This window comes from Ictidomys tridecemlineatus, chromosome 4 (assembly GCF_052094955.1).
Source record: "Ictidomys tridecemlineatus isolate mIctTri1 chromosome 4, mIctTri1.hap1, whole genome shotgun sequence".
NCBI classification, from domain to species: domain Eukaryota; kingdom Metazoa; phylum Chordata; class Mammalia; order Rodentia; family Sciuridae; genus Ictidomys; species Ictidomys tridecemlineatus.
In genome coordinates this window covers 117,550,368-117,570,602 of record NC_135480.1, presented here as the reverse complement: position 1 = coordinate 117,570,602, position 20,235 = coordinate 117,550,368, and the positions used below count along the sequence as shown (strand labels likewise).

Genomic DNA, 20,235 nt, shown 5'->3' with positions numbered 1-20,235 from the left:
GATGAGTGTTTTTTTTCTGGCATACACTCTACTATGATGTGCTGCCTGAAAACAGGTCCAATAGCAATGGGGTCAACAAATCATGAACTAAAACCTCCAAAACTATGAGCCAAAATAAACCCTTTTTGGCTTGTAAGTTGATTATCTCAAGTATTCATTCATTTACAGTAACAGAAAGCTGGCAAATTTTAAAGTATTTTGACTTCATAAGGATTATATACTTTCTTTAATATGTGGACGCTAACAAGGAAAAGGAAAAGAAAGATGAGGATGGATCTTATAAAAATCAAAGGGAGATCAATAGAGGAAAGTCACCAAGCTGTAGGGCATAGGGAAAAGGGGGGAAAGTACTGGGGAGTGATACTAGCCAAATTATATTATTATAACTGGATATTGTGTGCATGTACAAATATGTAATGACAAATTCCATCAGTACCACTATAATACACCAATAAAAATGTAAAAAAAAAAAGTGTTTAACTTCAGAGTCTATCTGCAACTTAGGAAATGTAATTATTCACAGATCCTATTTTTGTCTGCTTTTCTGTTGCTGTGGCCAAAAAAATCTGACAAGAACAATTTAGAAAAGAAAAAATTATTTTGGCTTATAGTTTCAGAGGTTCAGTCCATGGTAAGCCAACTCCATAGCTCTGGGTCTGAGATAAGGTAGAAGAAGTCCTCCCCTCCTCTCCTCCCCTTCCCAGGCTAGCAAACAATTCCTATCATCTCCAGGCCATTCACACAATGTCCCTGTGTGGACAAGAGATAACCAGGAGGAACTAGTCTGGATGGGTCAGCTTACATCATGTGGCCCTACATCCTGTTTGGCACCCTGAGGACAGAGTCCAATTTAGAGTGACCCTTATCAGCTTCTTGAATGTAGGAATCCAGGGATAGGAGGGGCCTGAGGCAACCGAAAAGACACCAGACAGGACTTCAGTTCATCACTGCCTGAGAAATCTACCCATGGAGGAGCAAAAAGAACAGAACAAGGGCCAGAAAACTGCAAGTTGATAGCCATTATCACCAAGTTCTTGAAATTTGATTTACTATGAATGTAAGTTTACCAGCCTCCAGCTTTCAAGAGGGTCATAGAGATTGTAAACAGAAAGGAATTACCTTCAAACCATGGTGACTGGTTTCATCACAAAGTTATTTAAGTTCATCTTGATTGCCTTAAGAATACTGAATATTCACAGAGAATTTGAACCTGAACTTAACATGTGCTCATAATGGACAGAGCCTAGCAGTGACCCATGCAACAGGGAATAAGACTTGCATGCTGGAAAAGACACAGATTGAGCAAGGAGACAAGTAATATGGAGATAACCAAGTGTCTTACCTCCTTTACATAAGACATGTAGTCTTTGTCCTTATTAAATGAACCGTATTCATTCTCTACTTGCACTGCAATGACAGGGCCTCCACGGTGGTACTAGGAGACAAGTTGAAAAGTGAGGCTACTGGGGCAAAAGCCTGGAGTCTGGTTTGCTGCTGATGACCACTCAGCTGATCAGCATGTTGGGAGCCAGGATTCTTTGCATGTGGCTCTCTCCTTCCCAGAGCTTAAGTTGGGATATTTCAGGAGTCCTACCTGCCCTAGTGCTTTGGAGATGAGCAAGCCATGGTTACCCTCTATTTACCATATTAATATGCTACTTGAATATTAACTGTCAAATCTACATCACCTATTTCTATATATACCACATCTATTTTCCTATCTGATATGAGAAAGGCATCCCTCCTTCTTCCTGTCCTAACAGGCCTTCTTACAAAAGAAGACCCCTCCCACTAGACTCAGAGTTCACCCCTAAAGACAGGGTTCCTTCCCCTCAGGATTGCCATCTCTTCTAATGCTTTATGTGGTGCATCCCACTCCCATCTACCACCTGCTTTGGAATGTTGCTTTATGGCATAACTCCCTCTCCCTTGTGACCTCCCACTTTTACTTACAAACTAATTGACCTCAATCATCATAGAAACCTGTTTAGGACCTCCACATCAGATAGATAGAGAGGGTATAGGAATGGTCCCCTCCAACCAGTTCTCTCACTTTTTGCTCTTTAAGAGCCACACATCCTGAAAGGGTCCCTAGATGCCAACACTCACCTTCTCTGCTTCTTAATTTTAGCTCAGTCCTCAAACCACCCCAATAAAGCTTTTAGCCCATTATGTCACCTAAATATTGACCTAGTCATGTTTTCAAAGCACTTTTCAGGATTTTACTATTTACTGTCTTTCCAAACTCAGCTTCATTTTCTTCTTTTTGATCTTGCCCACACTGAAAACAAAGCAAGCTCTGGAGAAAAAACATATAATGTCTTCACTCCCAGTGAAAAGGAACATTGTAGTCTCTATTGCCCATACAGTAAATTAAGACAAGAGGATGCTGCTCCTAGTGGGCACAAGGGAGAATGAACATACTTGGTAGGTTCCTTGATGGACTGCTTTGGCCTTGTTCCCTCCTCACACTGCCCCAAACAGTTATAGTTCTTCATATTCCTCATTCTATTCCTGCCATCCATACACTATGGGGTCTCAGGACCATTGTCCTGGCCTGGCTGATGGCTTTCATTTTGCAGGTCACTATTCAAATATAAATTGTTCAGGAAAACATGCTCTGAACCTCCCTTTTTCAGAAAGACCTTGCTAGTACGCCCTGCCTGTTAGGGGGTTCCTGTGCCTCCTTCACATCGCCACTATAATACTTATTGTGTCGCCCTTTTGTCTTGTTTTAGGACTGTAATCTCCAAAGGGCAGGGACAATGTCTTCCCACTGTGGACTAAAACCATGGCTCCTGCTCAGGACCTGGCAACCTCCCAAAAAACCACAGGGTGCCTTGCTGCTCAGTACTGAAGAGGCGTAAATATTCTGAACTAAGAAATACAGAACAATTATTCTCATTATCGAATAGTACCTTCTCCCCAGCTGAAACCATGAGATTTCTAAAAATTCCATTGTAAGAGAATCCACCTTAACTTTATAAAATTAAAAAAAAAACTTTAAAAAAGTCATAAGTAAATCAGTAAATGCACTCAAGAAGCTATTGATATAATAATTAAAATAATGAAACCAATCAATTAAATACCACAATTTTAAAATACAAACAATTAAGCAATGTAAAGCCTTAGGCATTTCATTTTAGAATTCATTTAAGAATTCCTTGCTTCCCATCAATTTCCTAGTAGGATTTTCTACTCTCATAATTTCAATGGGATATTTATCCCAAATTTGTTCTGCTTGATGAATACATACAAACACTAAGTGGCATTGTACTTGTACTCCCATCCAAATAGTCAAAGGCTTTCTAATTTGAAGACAAAGATTGTCACTGATCTTCCCTAGATTGCAGCAATGAAACCATCAGAAACATGTGAAAACCATCACAAACAGGCCTTCTTACAAAAGAAGACCCCTACCACTAGAGTCAGAGTTCACCCCTAAAGACAGGGTTCCTTCCCCTCAGGATTGCCATCTCTCCTAATGCTTTATTGCAGAAATCTCATTCCCAGTGTACCTGTCTTATTCCTTTCCTTTTTAAACTTTTGACTCTTCTCTCCATAAATATCTTATTCAGAATAACTCACAATCCATGATTCAGAATTAATTACATAGGGCTGGATCTATAGCCCTGTCTTGTTTCCCCCAAACAGAAGAGTCTAATATAATTCAGTCTACTACCTGAGAATCCTGGTGGTTATACCATCTTGGGTTACATCAAAAGATGATCTCTTAAACTAAGATTTATAGTTATTCACATCTTCTGAAAATGCAGATGTATTTTACTTATGAAACCACAAAAATCAAACAATTGCTGTACTGCAGACTGCACAGTATACAGCACTTTTTTTGTCATGGACTAGTCTCTGAGCTATAAATTAACGTTCTGAGAATGAGCATTTCTTGCTGGTGCATCAGGACAAGGTACCACATGTTGAAGGAAAAATGCCATTGTTTTTCTCACTTCTGTAACTAAATCAAACTTGAATGTTGGCAATAGTAGCTATATTATACAAATACAAAACAATATCTAAACCAATTTATTTATTATCATATAAACTGGGAAGATTATAATATCCATGAGTAGGGCACTAACTAAATGAATTATGGCATATTCTGCTATGGAGTATTATAGAGCTATTTAAAATAAAGACATAGGCTAGGGTTGGACCCTTGTCTAGCATATGTGAGGCCCTAGGTTCAATTCCCAACACTACAAAAGCGGGAAAAAAAAAAAAAGAATGACAGATTTCAAAAACATTATTTTAGTCAGCCAAGGTGGTTCATACTTGCAATACCAGCTACTCAGGAGGGTAAGGCAACAAGATCACAAATTGAGGCTAGCCTGGATAACTTAGAAAGACCTTCTTTCAAAATGAAATGAAAATACTATGGATGCAGTTCAGTAGTAGAGCACTAGCCTTGCTTGTGGTTTGATCCCCAGTATGGGAGTGGGAGGCAGGGGAGGTAATTTAAGTGATAAAGGAAAACTATCCACTGGAAACTATATTTTTATGTAAAGCAAAGGATATACATAGACACATCTCTGTATATGTGCATTTTTTTTTCTGCATGCATTGAAAATCTCTGGAAAAATACTAAATGGCTTTTGAACATGTTGGAGGGGGAGAATTTTATTTATAATATTTATTTTGTACCCTTTGAGGATTTTTTACCAACTGTTTATACTGACAATTGCAAACAAAAGAGTAGAAATAGGAAATTCAGATCAGCAAGCTTAGTGAATATTGAGCTCACAGATACAACTATGACAATCCTTTTTGGGGTCCCTGTCTTCTGTCATGGAGGTCTTTTTGGAAGCTCTGGACAAAGCCACAAAGACTGATAAACCCAGTCTGATTCCCTCTTAAAATTGGGAGCCATCTCACCACAAAGGCATAAAAAGCTAATTTTGGCTTTACTATAAATTACTGAAAATTCTGAACTTACTTGGAATGCCTGCCATGCCTTGAACTCACCCATGCCTGGCTTTCCCTGACCAGATAACAACCCTCTCTGAGGCTCTAATGACCTTCAAAAATTCTGATGTCAGGGCCAGCAAAAATATAAACTAGCCTTTGTGTTATGCTCCTCAGAGTTTTGTTATCTGTAACTCCCCTTTGTGTAACTTTCTAGGCTATAAAGCTGCTCTTCTAAAAAGCTTCGAGGCTGTGTTTGGCTCTGGCGGTTTTTGTTGGGAGAGGAAGCCCAGCCTGTTGAAATAATAAGCTTGCTTTAATTTGATTTTAATTGGAGTCAGTGGTCTTTTCTTTACATCCTGGTCTAACAAGACAAGTCAAAATTTCTATGCTTGACATGAGGGTACAAAAGTCAAAGTTATAAGAAAGTCACCTGTATTTCTCATAGAGGCTGGACATGACCTATTTGGCTGGTGACTGAGCCAAAACACTCTTTCCCCAAAGTCAGTGTCAGAAGTAAAGGTCAGGGGCTTTACCTGGAGAGGAATCACTCTGGGAATCAGGTGATCAAAATACTTATCAACTGCTTCAACAAAGCCTTTGTCTGTTGTTCTCAGTTTCATGTTGGGGTCTTGCAGAAGCCAGCTGGGGACAAGAAGGAACAGGTTAGTATGAGACAGGAAGGTCAGAGGAATCTGTGAACTTTTCACACCATGCGCCAGATTTGTAAGGATGAGAAGGAAACACACTACACACTTCCCAAGGCACTCTAGACCTTGGAAGTGCTTTGTCCTCCATTTCATCAGACGAAGGGACTGAGCCTAACCAGACTTCTACACCCACATCCTATGAGTTTGATTGTTTTAAAGAATTCCTTGAATCTTCTCTATTCTATTTCAGTACGCTGAGAACATTGAGCACAGCATCTGCTCCTCAGGCATAAGGTCACAGCTGAGATCTTCTAGTGGCACCCCCTCCTCCACAAAAAATCTTAACTAAGCTTCTCCAGAAATCTTCACCTTAATTAATTATAGGACTATCAACATAAAGAGTCTTTACAAAAGAGTTCAATGTACGTAAACTTATTTTCCTGTTGCTCTATTACTTGGCCACTGGGCTAGAAGAAATCAGCACTCCAGGTGCTGACACCCCTTTACTAGTTTTTCACAAACATTTATCCAGTATAGATAGTTTGTAGAAATGTGTTTTCAAATGCAAACTGTGATAATAAAAAGACAAATAGTTTAACAAGGCCTCTGGCCTTGAGCTAGATCTTCACAGAGAAGTCTACATTTCTAAGAGAAGTTACCAGTTGGGCTCTATGGTAACAGCTGTCAGGGGAAGGAAAGAAAGGGGAGAAGAAGCTCTCCCCTTCTCAGGAGCTGTCCTTGAAGGGTTAACTTGCCCCAAAACAGTGAACGAAAAAATCTGCTTTTATGTGAACTTCTGCAAACTGTGAACTTCTAAGCCCCTCCCCTCATACACTGGGTATAAAATTCTGAAACTACCTGAACTCAGGGTTCAGGGGATTAATTGATTACAGTAGAAGCTATATCCTCTGAACCTGGCTGCAGCCAAATAAAACTATTTCCTGCTATCTTCAGTGCCTTGCCTCATCTGTCCCCTACAACAACTTGATACTTGAAGAACACAATACAACCATGAAGCCAGGAAAACCCCACTACAGGTTACAGAAGATAGGGCCAGCCTACCATCTGACCTATAATGGGAGTAATTGTTTCCCTGAAATTCCCACTTACTTTAATGATTTTCATATGTCAAACTATCCTTACAAAAATTACATAATCATCTCAATAAATGCAAAAACAGTCTTCCACAAAATTTAGCTCTCATTCATAATAAAAACACTGAAGAAACTAGGGATAAAAGGAATTTACCTCAACATCATAAAAGCTATATATGGCAAACTCAAAGCTAACATAACAATGCATAGGGAAAAACTGAAAGCATTATCCCTAAAATCGGGCACAGTAGAAGGATGTCCTCTCTCCTATTCAACATAGTAATAAAATTTTAGCCAGAGCAATTAAGCAAGAGAATAAAATAAAAGGAACAAAAATAGGAAAGGAAGAAGTCAAATTTTCACTGTTTACTGATGACATAATCCTATATTTCTAAGGTTCAAAACCTCCATGTTATGGTTTAGATATGAGATATCCCCCAAAAGCTCAAGTGGAAGACAGAGCAAGAATGTTCAATGGCCTTTTTCACAGGACAAGAAAAAAACATTCTTAATATTCATATAGAAGAATAAAAGACCCAAATAGCAAAAGTAATTCTAAGTATTAAAAAAGCAATATTGAAGGCATTATATCTGATTTTAAATTATTCTACAGAGCTATACTCACAAAAGCATATAATACTGGCCAAAAAAAAAAAAGACCAATGGAATAGAAGACATACATACAAACCCACGCAGATATAGTCATCTGATAATAGCCAAAGATGCCCAAAATATATCATGGAAAAAAGACAGCCTTTTAAACAAATGGCATAGGAAAAACTGGATATCCATATGTAGGAGAATGAAAATAGTTCCAGTGTTTCACCCTACACAAAAGTTAATCAAAATGGATCAAAGGGGTTACGAATTATACCAGAAATCTTGCAACTGCTAGAAGAAAACATAGGGTAAACATTCCATCATATAGGTGCAGGCACCAACTTCCTCAACAAGATCCCTACAGTTCAAGAAGTAAAACCAAGAATCAACAAGTGAGATGCCATAAATTCAAAAGATTCTGCACAGCAAAAAAAAAAAAATTATTAAGAGCGTAAAGTTATAGCAGCCTACAAAATGGGGGAAAAATCTTTGCCAACTACTCCTCAGACAGGGGATTAATATCCAGAATAGGTAAAGAACTCAAAAACACTCAATGCCAAAAAAGCAAATAACCCAACCAATAATTTAGGCAAAAGAAGTAAACAGACATTCCTCAAAAGAAGAAACACAAACGGTTAACAATTATATGAAAAAATGTTCAACATCTTTAGCAACAGGGCAAATACATATCAAAATTAAAACTGAGATTTCATCTTATTCCAGTTAGAATGGTAGTCATCAAGATTACAAACAATAATATACATTGGCGAGGCTATACACTTATAAGGAGTATCTCATGAAAATAGAAATGAGACAAATAGAATAAAGAGAGACTGGGGAAGGGAAGAGGAGAGGAAAAGGGAGATATTAAAGAATAAAACTGACCTAATGATGAATACGTAACAATGAATACAGAGCAATGAATTCTGTTATGTATAACTACAGTACACCCATAGAAAGAAAAGAAGGCTGCTTCTCCTGCATTGAAAGGAAGGTATTCATCTGGGATAAAACAAAGCCTTTATCTCACTTGGGGAATTACTAACTGATCAATCAAAGACAGATCCAAGATGGGACTGGGACCTGTCAGTTCAGAGGGATTACAGAAGAGGATTCCTGGATTCTTACTCTGAGACTGAGCAATCTGGGCAGAGAGTCAGCATCTCAGCAATAAAAGCCAAGAAAATAGAAAAGGCTGATAAATAGGCTGAGTTCTTTATGGTTGGAGAAGGTGGCCTGACCTCAACAAAAGAGAGTAAGATCTGAGTTTGCCAGAAGAAGCTAAGTGGTTGTCAGAACTTTCTCTGTTCTTTCTGGTCTCTTCCCTCCCATCCAATAAGAAGAACAGAGGTGGCCTCAGCTCCTCCTCTGTGGGATTAGAATCCCAAGAACTGCTGCTCCCTCTTACCTCTTATTGTCCATTACCAGGACCCATATCTGCTTTACCTGTGAAATGGGATGACAGTAGTGCCCACAACTCCCCCACACCACTGCAGGCTTCACAGGACAGGATATGAAGTACATGGCACAGTGAAAAATTAAAAAAAAAAAAAAAAACACTTGCTCGGTCAATAAAGGTGAATTTCATTATCATCTGACTGAAGTGTTATTTTTCATGAATTAAAACACATTATTAAATTATAGCTCTTGGACTTAGAGTCCTGCTCACCTGGGCAAGCCCCCAAGGTCAACCTCTGCACAGATGTAGGGTCCTGGACGCAGAATCACCCACAGCCCAATCTTTGCAGCCAACAGGACAAAGGCTCTAGGAAGGTAAACAAAGTCAGATCCTCTCATGGCAGTGCAGAGAGGAGGCTGCCTGGGTAGAAGCCCATACACATAACAAGTTGCCCACTCTTCCCCTTGTTCTCAACTAGGGACACTGGAGTGAGAAAGAGTTAGCCCCGTTCAGCCCAGCAAAGCAGGAAATTAGTCCACCAGGTGGGAGGCCAGAGGCCCTGGGAGCTGGGTTCGCATTAGCTGTGGGCATCAGGACCATCTACCCAGCCTCATGGGATCTAAGAAAAAATGTCATCCTATATGGTACAGAGGGTCTGTCTCCAATAATGGACATGATGATCGAAAGGACAGCCAGCTCCCAGACGAAGTTGCTAAACACCATTGCAGAGTTGGGCAGCGCCAGGGGTCTTGGCCCCTCTTAGCTGCAGTGGAGAAGTGGGACTAGATCCCAATAGCCACAAGTCCCTGGGTAATAGTCATTTCTGGGGAGCATTTGAGCCCTGGGTGCTGAGCCTCTCACAGCATCCTGAGACCAGGGGTCCAGACCTCAGGACCTCTTTTGTTCTCAAAGATAAGCGAAGATACCCCTAGAGTTCCAAATCAACCCCAAGTAGACATGTCTCTACTTCCTGCCCCAAGCCAGGTCACAGAAACAGTAGCAATACATACTCCATGTCCAGGTTCCCAGAGAAGTAGAATTGGCCTCTTTCTGGCTCATGCAAGTTCCATGGAATGTAGCTGGGAAAGGAATAGGAAAGTGCAATAAGAATCTTATTTATATTTTCCAGTTGTTACATCATCCCCAAACGAAGTCAAACCCTGCAATAGTTCAGTGAGTTTAAGTTTCTGATGGAAAATAACCTCTATCACAAGAACAATGACTATCTTCAACAATTCCTTTCTCTATTGCTCAATTGTGGTCCAAGGTATCAATTATCCTTGGATTCTAGGTTCCTTAGATTTACATATAATTTCACTTACCACTCCATTCTTTATAATACCCATTAAAAATATAAAGAAAAAGAAAAAACACAACAAAAATGTGCATATCTGCCTGATATAGTCTTGCTAAGAATTAAACAAAGTAAGAAGATATGAAGAGTTTCTATGAGGACAAGGGAAATGCAATTCAGTAGGGTTCAGTCTTTAGACCTCAGCAAGAAGATCCTCTGCCAAGGTCCTTCCTCAGAGGGCTGCCTGCAGAGTCAAAGGACATGTGTAAAATTTGTATTAACTCTGTTTTTTATATGCATGTAGCTCTATTGTGAGAATAGAATAAAAACTGCAAAAAGCTACTTACAAGTGATTTAAGGAAAATTGCTGAAAAACTGAAAGATGAAGAAAGATGTATAAGGTAAAATTACACTAATAAAACTGATAGTATGCAAATGGTTTTAAGGCAATAGTGGCAGACAGATAAGGTGCGTGGCCTTACATAAAAATAATTCCATCCACAAAATGTACTATTCAACCTTCTATGCCCTTAATGAAGTAGCCTCTACTAAAGGAGAAGCTGACTGAATTAGAGAGGAAATGGATAAGTTGATTTCACAGTCATAGTGAAAGGATTAAAATACCTCTCTAAGAAATAAAGAAAATATGTAGAAAAATTATAAGAATATTGATTTCAACAACATGATTAAAATGTGGAATTTATAAATATATTTTAAAACCTAATAGTCAACAGATTCCAAATTCCAGAAGTGTATGTCACATAGTTTATGATCTCAAGACAAAGGTAACTAAATTATAAAAATGACAGTTTAAAATAATAATAAAAAGTATGACAAACAAATAAAACAGAAAGCATGGCTGGGGATATAGCTCAGTTGGTAATGTGCTTGTCTTGCATGCACAAGTCTCTGGGTTCAATCCCTAGTACCACAATGAAAAAAAAAAAAAAAGCAGAAAGCACATTCCCAAATTGTTTATGGGTCAAGGAGGGAAATTCAACAAAACTTATGAATATTTTAACTAAATGATTTTGAAAGTACAGTATAACAAGACTTGGCCAGTCTTGTTATACTGTACTTTATATACTTTATATATAACTAAAGCAATACTTAGGAAAAGCATTCATATCTCTAAATGGCCCCATTATAAAAACAAGAAGTCCTAGAAGGAAAAAGAATTAAATATTCAAGTCAGAAAAGAATAAGAAGAGGAAGAAAAGTAAAAAGGAGAGGTGAAGAGAGAAACAATTAATTAACAGAGATGGTGAGCCAAGGAGAGGAAAACAATGAGGAGAAAGAACCAAATCAAATTAGGTAGGAGAGAAGAAATTACACAGAACTCAGAAATTGTGGAATAGAAATCCAAAAAAAAAAAAAAAAAAAAACAGGGATGATTAACAAAACTACTTGCCAGTTATTTGAAAATAAATTAAAAATTAGATAGGATTATTATCAAAAGGACAGCCAGCTCCCAATGAGATTGCTAAATAGCCCAAGTACACAATGCAGCGAGTACAGGGAAAAAAGGAAGATTTTTCAAAGTCCCAGTCAGAAAGAAGAAAGTCTCCCAAGAAAAAAGAAAGCAAAACACTTATTAAGAAAAATAGGATATACTCAGAAGAAATAAGAGAAAATAACTTAATAAAAATTCAAGATCCTATGAATCTCACCCTCACAACCATAAAAGATAGTGATCACAGAGTTTTATAGTTAATTTTAAGAAACACTCAGAACAAAGATAATTCTTTTGAAAATATTATCAATGAGTAGAAAAAGATTTACTCATTTTATGAGCTTAATTATAGGATTGATATCAAAACTGAACAAGAACACTAACTAAATTAAAATTTCAAATCAATTTCTCTTACAATTATAGGTAAACATAAGTAAATCAAATTCATCCCAGGACTGTAAGTTACATTGAATTTTAGAAAAACTGTCAATGTCACTGCTTGAAAAGATGAGTACACAAAACTAAATTGGTAGCTGCAGTAGCAGATCTCAGTGAAGCTCAATAATTATTTCTCATGATGTTTCTTGCACAGTAGATATACGACTTATCAATTTGCAGCCTATCAATTTCAAATTCTCCCCCTAGTACCAACTCTAGCTGATCAGTGGCATAGATATGTGAAGACAACTCAGTACCATCTCTTTTAAAATATTGTTAGATCATGAGTATAACCCATAATAGTCAATGCAGAATTAACCCAGGAAGTCAATCTAGCATTATGTATTTTGGTATTAACATAATTAATATAATTCTGATGCAAATATGACTTTATATGCGCCAGAGCATTTTGCTAATGCATTTTTGGACTGCCTTTGGGTGGGGGGTAGAGTGCTTATCTAACATGTATAAGGTCCTATGTTCAATCCTAGCACGTAAAAAACAAAAACAAAAAAACTGCCTTTATTTTTTCCTTATATTAACTGATAGAAGACATAGACTTTTATATATTGAAGATTACACTGTAGAATGTTTATTCCATGTTGTAAAATTTAAATGTTCTTCAAAGGGCATTTTATGATGCACAATACACTTTTCTGTTTCTTGATCAACTTTTTGTCATCAACTTCAAAGATTTGTTGTTTTCATGGTTAAGTCATGGAGCTTCTTATGAGACAACCTTATGTCTTTACAGTGGAGGGTTCTGGGCCTGACATAGGAAGGTTAGTAGGAGGCAGAATTGCACTGGTGGCCGTGTGTATCTGACTCTAAATCCCTACATCTCAGGCATTACCCTGCAATGTTTTTTCCCTTAAGACCATTAAACTTCACTTAGTGATGCTGGTATTTTCTTCTTGTTCATTTTGTGATACTGGTGCTATTCCTCTAGGTATTCTTATCCACATACATAAATGGAAGGTATTTTTAAAATCTGTAAGCCTGTGTATATTCATCTGTAAGTATGCATCCAACATGTCATTAAACAAAGTGCTCCCAAGGGATCAAATAAATTATCAAATTCTTGATAAATCATCTACTCCCTTACATTTGTCTTGTTAATCCCTATCCAAAGCTTTGATCACTGAGGAAATTATGGTTTGGTAGCCGACAGCTCGACATTTAAGCATAAAAAGAATGTGCTCTAAATATCTATTCTGGAGACAGCTCCTGATACTGCACTCCAAAACAAGAGACTGCTCTAAGCCGGGATGCATATTCCAGGAGCCCCATGGGGTAAGCTGGTGATAGAGGCTGAGGGGCAGCTCTCACGTGGTAACAGTGTTGAAGCCACAGGCCTTCAGCTTGAGCAAGCGGTCCCTCCAGTACTCCCTGGGCATCCGGAAGTAATGGATGGAGCCCCCGAAGATGAGGAACTTATGACCCTCCAAGGTGAAGTGTGCACACCTTCCAACAAGTCCCTCAGATCGTTTCTTCAGTGTGAGAGGGTTCAGATGAGACCAGTTAGACCTGCATGGAAAGGGGAAGGAAGGAAGAAGGAAGATAGACAGGAGAGCCTGCTGCAACCTTCAAGAAAATGAAGTTCCTGTTTGCAGGACCTGCCCTGTGCATGGTAAGCATATTTCTTTCTCCAGTAAGAGAAAGCTCCCTTGTTACCCACTCAGGTTCCCCACTCAGGCAAACCTGCATGAAGACCAAGTCACTTTTCCATCTTCATGTTTAGGGCAAGAAGCAAAACCTGATAAGATAATTGGCAGAAAAAAGATGCCCACGATTCCTTTCCAGGCTAGGCAGCAACTGTGGGGAGAAAAATATAACAGTAACGACATGAAGGTGTTGGCCTCCTCAAGCTGTAAGGACCAGAAGGTTACTCTAGGGTCCTCTACAGGAATCTCATCACAAGCAGGGATTCTCTTAGGGGAGCCTAAGGTAAGAGAACTACAGCCCCACCTGGCTCTACCCAGGTTTCCCATCACCAGTTATCCCAGTCCTCCTCAGTCAGAACTGAAGCTGGGGACAGACAGAAACTGGACAGGTTTAATCACTGGGGGTCAGGCAAAGTCAGGGAAGAAAGGGGGCTTCACCTCAGGTGGGGCAGTCCACACAGAGGGTCCAGGAAGGAAACAGGGTGCAGTACTGGAGCACCTTGTCTACAGCCAGAACCCTGGATTTTCTTGTACTGAATTAAATGTAAAGACCCCCAGCAGCACAGGACAAGGGGGCTTTCTACATAAGAAAGAGCTGGGAGGGAGGAAGCTTGAAAGGGGACTTAATGAGAAGAGTCTCCTGCATGTTTAAGGACCAGGAAGACGTCTCAGTCCACATAACGCTCCCAGGGCCTGGGGCCAGGAATAGCTGTGCACAACTGATAGAATGGATGTGGGGGAAGGTCTAGGAGGCTCTCTACTAAGACCACTCAGGGTTATGGGAAAGCAGCACTAGGTAGGAGGAAAGGCCCCAGCTCCTGGAAGGGCAGGCTGGGCCACAGACTTGGACAGTCCCATAGGCAGCTGGGATGAGTTACCTGGTGTAGGGCAGGGAGCCCATCTCAGTGAGGCCAGTGATCCAAGATCCCTTACTGTTTCTGCCCCTCTCTGTAGCCTCAGATGCAGAACACCAGGCAGAACGGGGCAGAGGTCAAATCTGAGCTCTGAGCCTGGAACCTGGAGTGAAATCCATCCAGAGGAGTTGGCACAGGGATTCCTGGACCTCACACCACAAAAGTCTGTCAAACAATGCCCCGGGAAGTCTGTCAGACTCTACTCCAAAGAACAGAGGAGCCTGCAGCCCAGGGTGTGCAGACCTCCCGTCCTTGACACAGATGCCGCTCAGCCCTGAGAAGTAAAACAGGAGGATCCTTGTATTATCATTGGAGCTTGCCTTTCCTAAACTATGAGACAACAGCCAGCTGGCACAGAATCTGAAGATCAGTGGGAGGAAAGAACTTAGCTGCCTTGTACTGGAAAGCCAGAAGTCCTGATTCCACTGGTTCAGCAAAAAATTCAGTGTCCATTCAGTGCCCATTGACCAGGTTCCAGATGCAGCACTTCAGACTAAAATGAAGAAGTTCTAAACACAGTTTAGGGAATTTTTGTAGGATGGGTAAATGCTTAAAGACTGAATAGGGTGTGATGGAAGACCAGGTTTTATTTTATTTTAAATTTTATTTTAAATTTTTGAGAAACCTACATACTGCTTTTTAGGCCACGACCAGTACAGGCTTCATAAATGAAGGTTCGGTATGTGAGAAATCCTTAGGGAGTTTTGAATTAAAGAGATAGACTCCGATTACCTTTAAACCAGCTCCAGGACGGCTTCTCCTAGCTCCAGCCTCCAGCTACCTATTATGGTATCGAGGTTTACTGAAGAGGCTAGTGAGAGAGAGAGAGAGAGAGAGAGAGAGAGAGAGAGAGAGAGAGAGAGAGAGAGAGAAACATGCCAGGGAGTGGACTTTTATTGGGGAACAAAAAATTCTGGGGAAAATCCCATCCAGTGAAGATTAAGGGGAGCAGTGTCCCAAGGTCAAGTGTGGGGCTGGGATGTAGCTCAGTGGCAAAGCGTCTGCCTTGCATTCGCAAAGCACTGGGTTCGACCCCCAGTTCCAAAAAAGACAAAGAAAGAACCCAAGGTCAGGTGCGATGATTGGGTCTTCAGGGTATGGCCAGACACACCTCCACACAGACAAGCCCTCGGACCTGAGAAGGGTGGGGAAAGCTCTGGACACAAAGATGTGTCTAAACGCCTCTCACCCAGCCAGGGAGGTAACTCAAAACACAGGCGAGGATGACCTCCCACACTGCTTTCCATAATGGCTGTACAAATTTATATCCCTACCTCCTCCAGTTGGATAGAAGGATTCCTTTTTCTCCACTTCCTCACTATCCTCTTTTGTCTTTCTGACAATAGAAATTCTTTATTTTTACTTTTTTATTTATATATGACAGTGGAATCTTATTACAATTCTTATTACACAAATAGAGAACAATTTTTCATATCTCTGATTGTATACAAAGTAGATTCACATCAATTCGTGTCTTCATACATGTACTTTGGATAATAGTGATCATCACATTAAACCATCATTTATAACCCCATGCTCCCTCCCTTTCCCTCCAACCCCTCTGCCCTCTATAGAGTTACTCTGTTCTTTCCATGCTCCTTCTCCCTATCCCACTATGAATCAGCCTCTTTATATCAAAGAAAACATTCAGCATTTGTTTTTTGGGGATTGGCTAATTTCACTTAGCATTATCTTCTCTAACTCCATCCATTTACCTGCAAATGCCATGATTTTATTCTCTTTGATTACTGAGTAATATTCCATTGTGTGTGTGTGTGTATTACATTTTTAAAATCCATTTATCTATTGAAGAGTGTCTGGGTTGGTTTCACTGTTTAGCTATTGTGAATTGTGCTGCTATAAACATTGATGTGGCTGTGTCCCTGTAGTATGCTGATTTTAAGTCCTTTAGGTATAGAACAAGGAAAAAAGATAGCTGGATCAAATGGTGGTTCCATTCCCAGATTCCAAGGAATCTCCATACTGCTTTCCATATTGGCTGCACCAATTTTCAATCCCACCAGCAATGTATGAGTGTACCTTTTTCCCCACATCCTCACCAACACTTCTTGTTGTTTGTATTCATAATAGCTGCCATTCTAACTGGAGTGAGATGAAATCTTAGAGTGGTTTGGTTTGCATTTCTCTAATTGCTAGAGATGTTGAACATTTTTTATATATTTGTTGATTGATTGTATATCATCTTTTGAGAAGTGTCTGTTCAGGTCCTTGGCCCATTTATTGTTTTTTGTTTGTTTGTTTGTTTGTTTGTTTGTGTTTTTGTTTTTGTTTTTTGTTTTTTGGTGCTTAACTTTTTTATATACCCTAGAGATTGGAGCTCTATCTGATGTGTGAGGGGTAAAGATTTGCTCCCAAGATGTAGGTTCTCTATTTACCTCACAGATTATTTCTTTTGCTGAGAAGAAACCTTTTAGTTTGAGTCTATCCCATTTTTTGATTCTTGATTTTAATTCTTGAGCCAAAGGAGTCTTATTTAGGAAGTTGGGCCTAATCCCACATGATAGAGATTAGGGCCTACTTTTTCTTCTATTAGATGCAGGGTCTCTGGTTTAATTTCTAGGTCCTTGATTCACTTTGAGTTGAGTTTTGTGCATGGTGAGAGATAGGAGTTTAATTTCATTTTGTAACATATGGATTTCCAGTTTTCCTAGCATCACTTGTTGAAGAGGCTATCTTTTCTCCAATGTGTGTTTTTGGCTCCTTTGTCTAATATTAGATAATTGTAATTTTGTGGGTTAGTCTCTGAGTCCTCTATTCTGTACCATTGGTCTACCAGTCTATTTTGGTGCCAATACCATACTGTTTTTGTTATTATTGCTCTGTAGTATAGTTTAAGGTCTAGTATAGTGATGCTGCCTGCTTCACTCTTCCTGCTAAGGATTGCTTTAACTATTCTGGATCTCTCATTTTTCCAGATGAATTTCATGCTTTTTCTATTTCTATGAGGAATATGATTGGGATTTTTGTTGGAATTGCATATAACCTGTATAGTGCTTTTGGTAGTATGGTCATTTGATAATATTAATTCTGTCTATCCAAGAGCAAGGTAGATCTTTCCATCTTCTAAGGTCTTCTTTGACTTCTTTCTTTAGAATTCTGTAATTTTCATTGTATAGGTCTTCCACATCTTTTGTTAAGTTGATTCCCAAGTATTTTATTTTATTTTTGAGGCCATTATAAATGGGGTAGTTTTCCTCATTTCACTTTCTGAGGATTTGTCACTGATATACAGAAATGGCTTTGATTTATAGGTGTTAATTTTATATCCTGCTACTTTGCTGAATTCACTTATCAGTTCTAGAAGTTTTCTGGTAGAACTTTTAGGGTCTTCTAGGTATAGAATCATATCGTCAACAAACAGTGCCAATTTGAGTTCTTCTTTTCTTATGTGTATCCCTTTTGTTTGTCTAATTGCTTTGGCCAATGTTTCAAGAATTATGGTGAAAGAGGGAATCCCTGTCTTGTTCTAGTTTTTAGAGGGAATGACTTTATTTTTTCTCCATTTAGAATGATGTTGGCCTGAGGCTTAGTGTAGATAGACTTTACAATGTTGAGATATACTTCTGTTATCCCTAGTTTTTCTAGTGTTTTGAACATAAAAAGGTGCTATATTTTGTCAAATGCTTTTTCTGTATCTATTGAGATGATCATATGATTCTTATCTTTGAGTCTATTGATGTGATGAATTACATTTATTGATTTTTGTATGTTGAACCAACCTTGCATCCCTGGGATAAAGCCCACTTGATCTTGATGCACAATCTTTTTTATATAATTTTGAATTCTACTTGCTAGAATTTTATTGAGAATTTTTGCATCTATGCTTCATTAGAGATATTGGTCTAAAGTTTTCTTTCTTTGATGTGTCTTTGCCTGGTTTGGGGATCAGGGTGATTTTGGCCTCATAGAATGAGTTTGGAAGTGCTGCCTCTTTTTCTATTTCCTGAAATAAATTGAAGAGTATTGGTATTAGTTCTTCTTTAAGAAGAAATTGTAGAACTCAGCTATGTATCCATCCGGAACTGGGCTTTTCTTGATTGGTAGACTTTTGAAGGCATCTGCTATTTTGTCACTTAAAATTGATCTGTTTAAATTGTGTATACCATCCTGATTCAATTTGGGCAAATTATATGACTCTAGAAATTTGTTGATATCTTTGATATTCTTTATTTTATTGCAGTACAAGTTTTCAAAATAACTTCTAATTATCTTCTGTATTTCTGTAGTGTCTGTGTGATATTTCCTTTTTCATTATGTATGTTAGTGATTTGAGTTTTTCTCTCCTTTTCTTCATTAGCATGACTAAGGGTTGGTAAATTTTATTTATTTTTTCAAAGAAGCAACTTTTTGTTCTGTCAATTTTTTCAGTTGCTTCTTTTGTTTCAATTTCATTGACTTCAGCTCTGATTTTAATTATTTCCTGTCTTCTGCTGCTTTGGGTGTTGATTTGTTCTTCTTTTTCTAGGGCTTTGAGATGTAACAATAATTCATTTATTTGTTTATTTTTTTTCTTTTAAGGAGTGAACTTCATGCAATGAACTTTCCTCTTAGAACTGCTTTCATAGTGTCCCAGAGATTTCGATATATTGTATCTGTGTTCTCATTCACATTTTTGAATCTCCTCCTTGATGTTTTCTGCAACCCTTTGTTTATTCAGTAGCATATTATTTAGTCTCCAGGTGCTGAAGTGGATTTTATTTCTTATTTTATCATTGATTTTTAATTTCATTCCATTGTGATCTGAAAGAATGCAGGGTCATACCTCTACTTATTTATATTTGCTTAGAGTTGCTTTGTGGCATATTATATGGTCTATTTTAGAGAAGAATCCATGTGCTGCTGAGAAGAAAGTGTATTCTCTCATTGAAGGATGAAATAGTCTATATATGTCAGTTAAGTCTCAGTTATTGATTGTATTATTAAGCTGTATAGTTTCTTTGTTTAGCTTTCATTTGGAAGATCTATCTAGTGATGAAAGAAGTGTGTTAAAGTCATCCAAAATTATTGTGTTGTGGTCTATTTGACTCTTGAACTTGAGAAGAGTTTGTTTGATGAACATAGATGCTCCATTGTTTGGGCATATATATTTATAATTGTTATGTCTTATTGGTGTATGGTTCCCCTGAGCTGTATGTAGTGTCCTTCTTTATCCTGATTGACTTTACTTTGAAGTCTACTTAATTTGATATGAGGAAGGAAACCCCTGCTAGCTTCCGCAATCCATGTGAATGATATGATTTTTCCAAACCCTTAATTTTCAGTCTGTGGATGTCTTTCCCTATGAGATGAGTCTCTTGGAGGCAGCATATTGGTTAGACTTTTTTTTTTAATCCAATCTGCTTATCTATGTTTTTTGATTGGTGAGTTTAGGCCATTAACATTCAGAGTTATTATTGAGACATGATTTGTATTCCCAGCCATTTTTGTTTATTTTTGGTATTTAAGGTGATTTGGTTTCTCTTCTGATTAGATGTTCCTTTAATGTAATACTTCCCTCTGCTGATTTTCATCATTGTTTTTCATTTACTCTTCTTGGAATATTTTGCTGAGGATGTTCTGTAGTGCAGGCTTTCTAGTTGTAAATTCTTTTAACTTTTGTTTATCATAGAAGGTTTTTATTTCATCATCAAATCTAAAGCTTAGTTTTGCTGGACATAAAATTCTTGGTTGGCATCCATTTTCTTTCAGAGCTTGGTATATGTTGTTCCACAGTTTCCTGGCTTTGAGGGTCTGGGTTGAAAAAGCTGCTGAGATACAAATTTGTCTCCCCCTATATGTGATTTGATAC

General features: G+C 38.4%; 1 protein-coding gene across 3 annotated transcripts in view; it reads right to left on the bottom strand.

Moving 5' to 3' along the window:
* The window catches only part of Glb1l3 (galactosidase beta 1 like 3), a 47,300-nt gene extending 32,587 nt beyond the window's left edge, over positions 1 to 14,713 (bottom strand). The window contains exons 1-7 of one of the 3 annotated variants that reach the window (XM_078047365.1): positions 14,391 to 14,713; positions 13,550 to 13,663; positions 13,178 to 13,375; positions 9,674 to 9,742; positions 8,934 to 9,029; positions 5,457 to 5,565; positions 1,343 to 1,435 (exon numbers count right to left, since the gene is read on the bottom strand). In XM_078047365.1, the coding sequence (XP_077903491.1) occupies positions 1,343 to 1,435; positions 5,457 to 5,565; positions 8,934 to 9,029; positions 9,674 to 9,742; positions 13,178 to 13,375; positions 13,550 to 13,663; positions 14,391 to 14,413 (702 nt within the window). In that variant the 5' untranslated portion in view covers positions 14,414 to 14,713. The remainder of the gene's footprint in view (positions 1 to 1,342; positions 1,436 to 5,456; positions 5,566 to 8,933; positions 9,030 to 9,673; positions 9,743 to 13,177; positions 13,376 to 13,549; positions 13,664 to 14,390) is intronic. The other 2 variants (XM_078047363.1, XM_078047364.1) reach the window with 2 other exon arrangements.
* Positions 14,714 to 20,235: the final 5,522 nt, after the last annotated feature.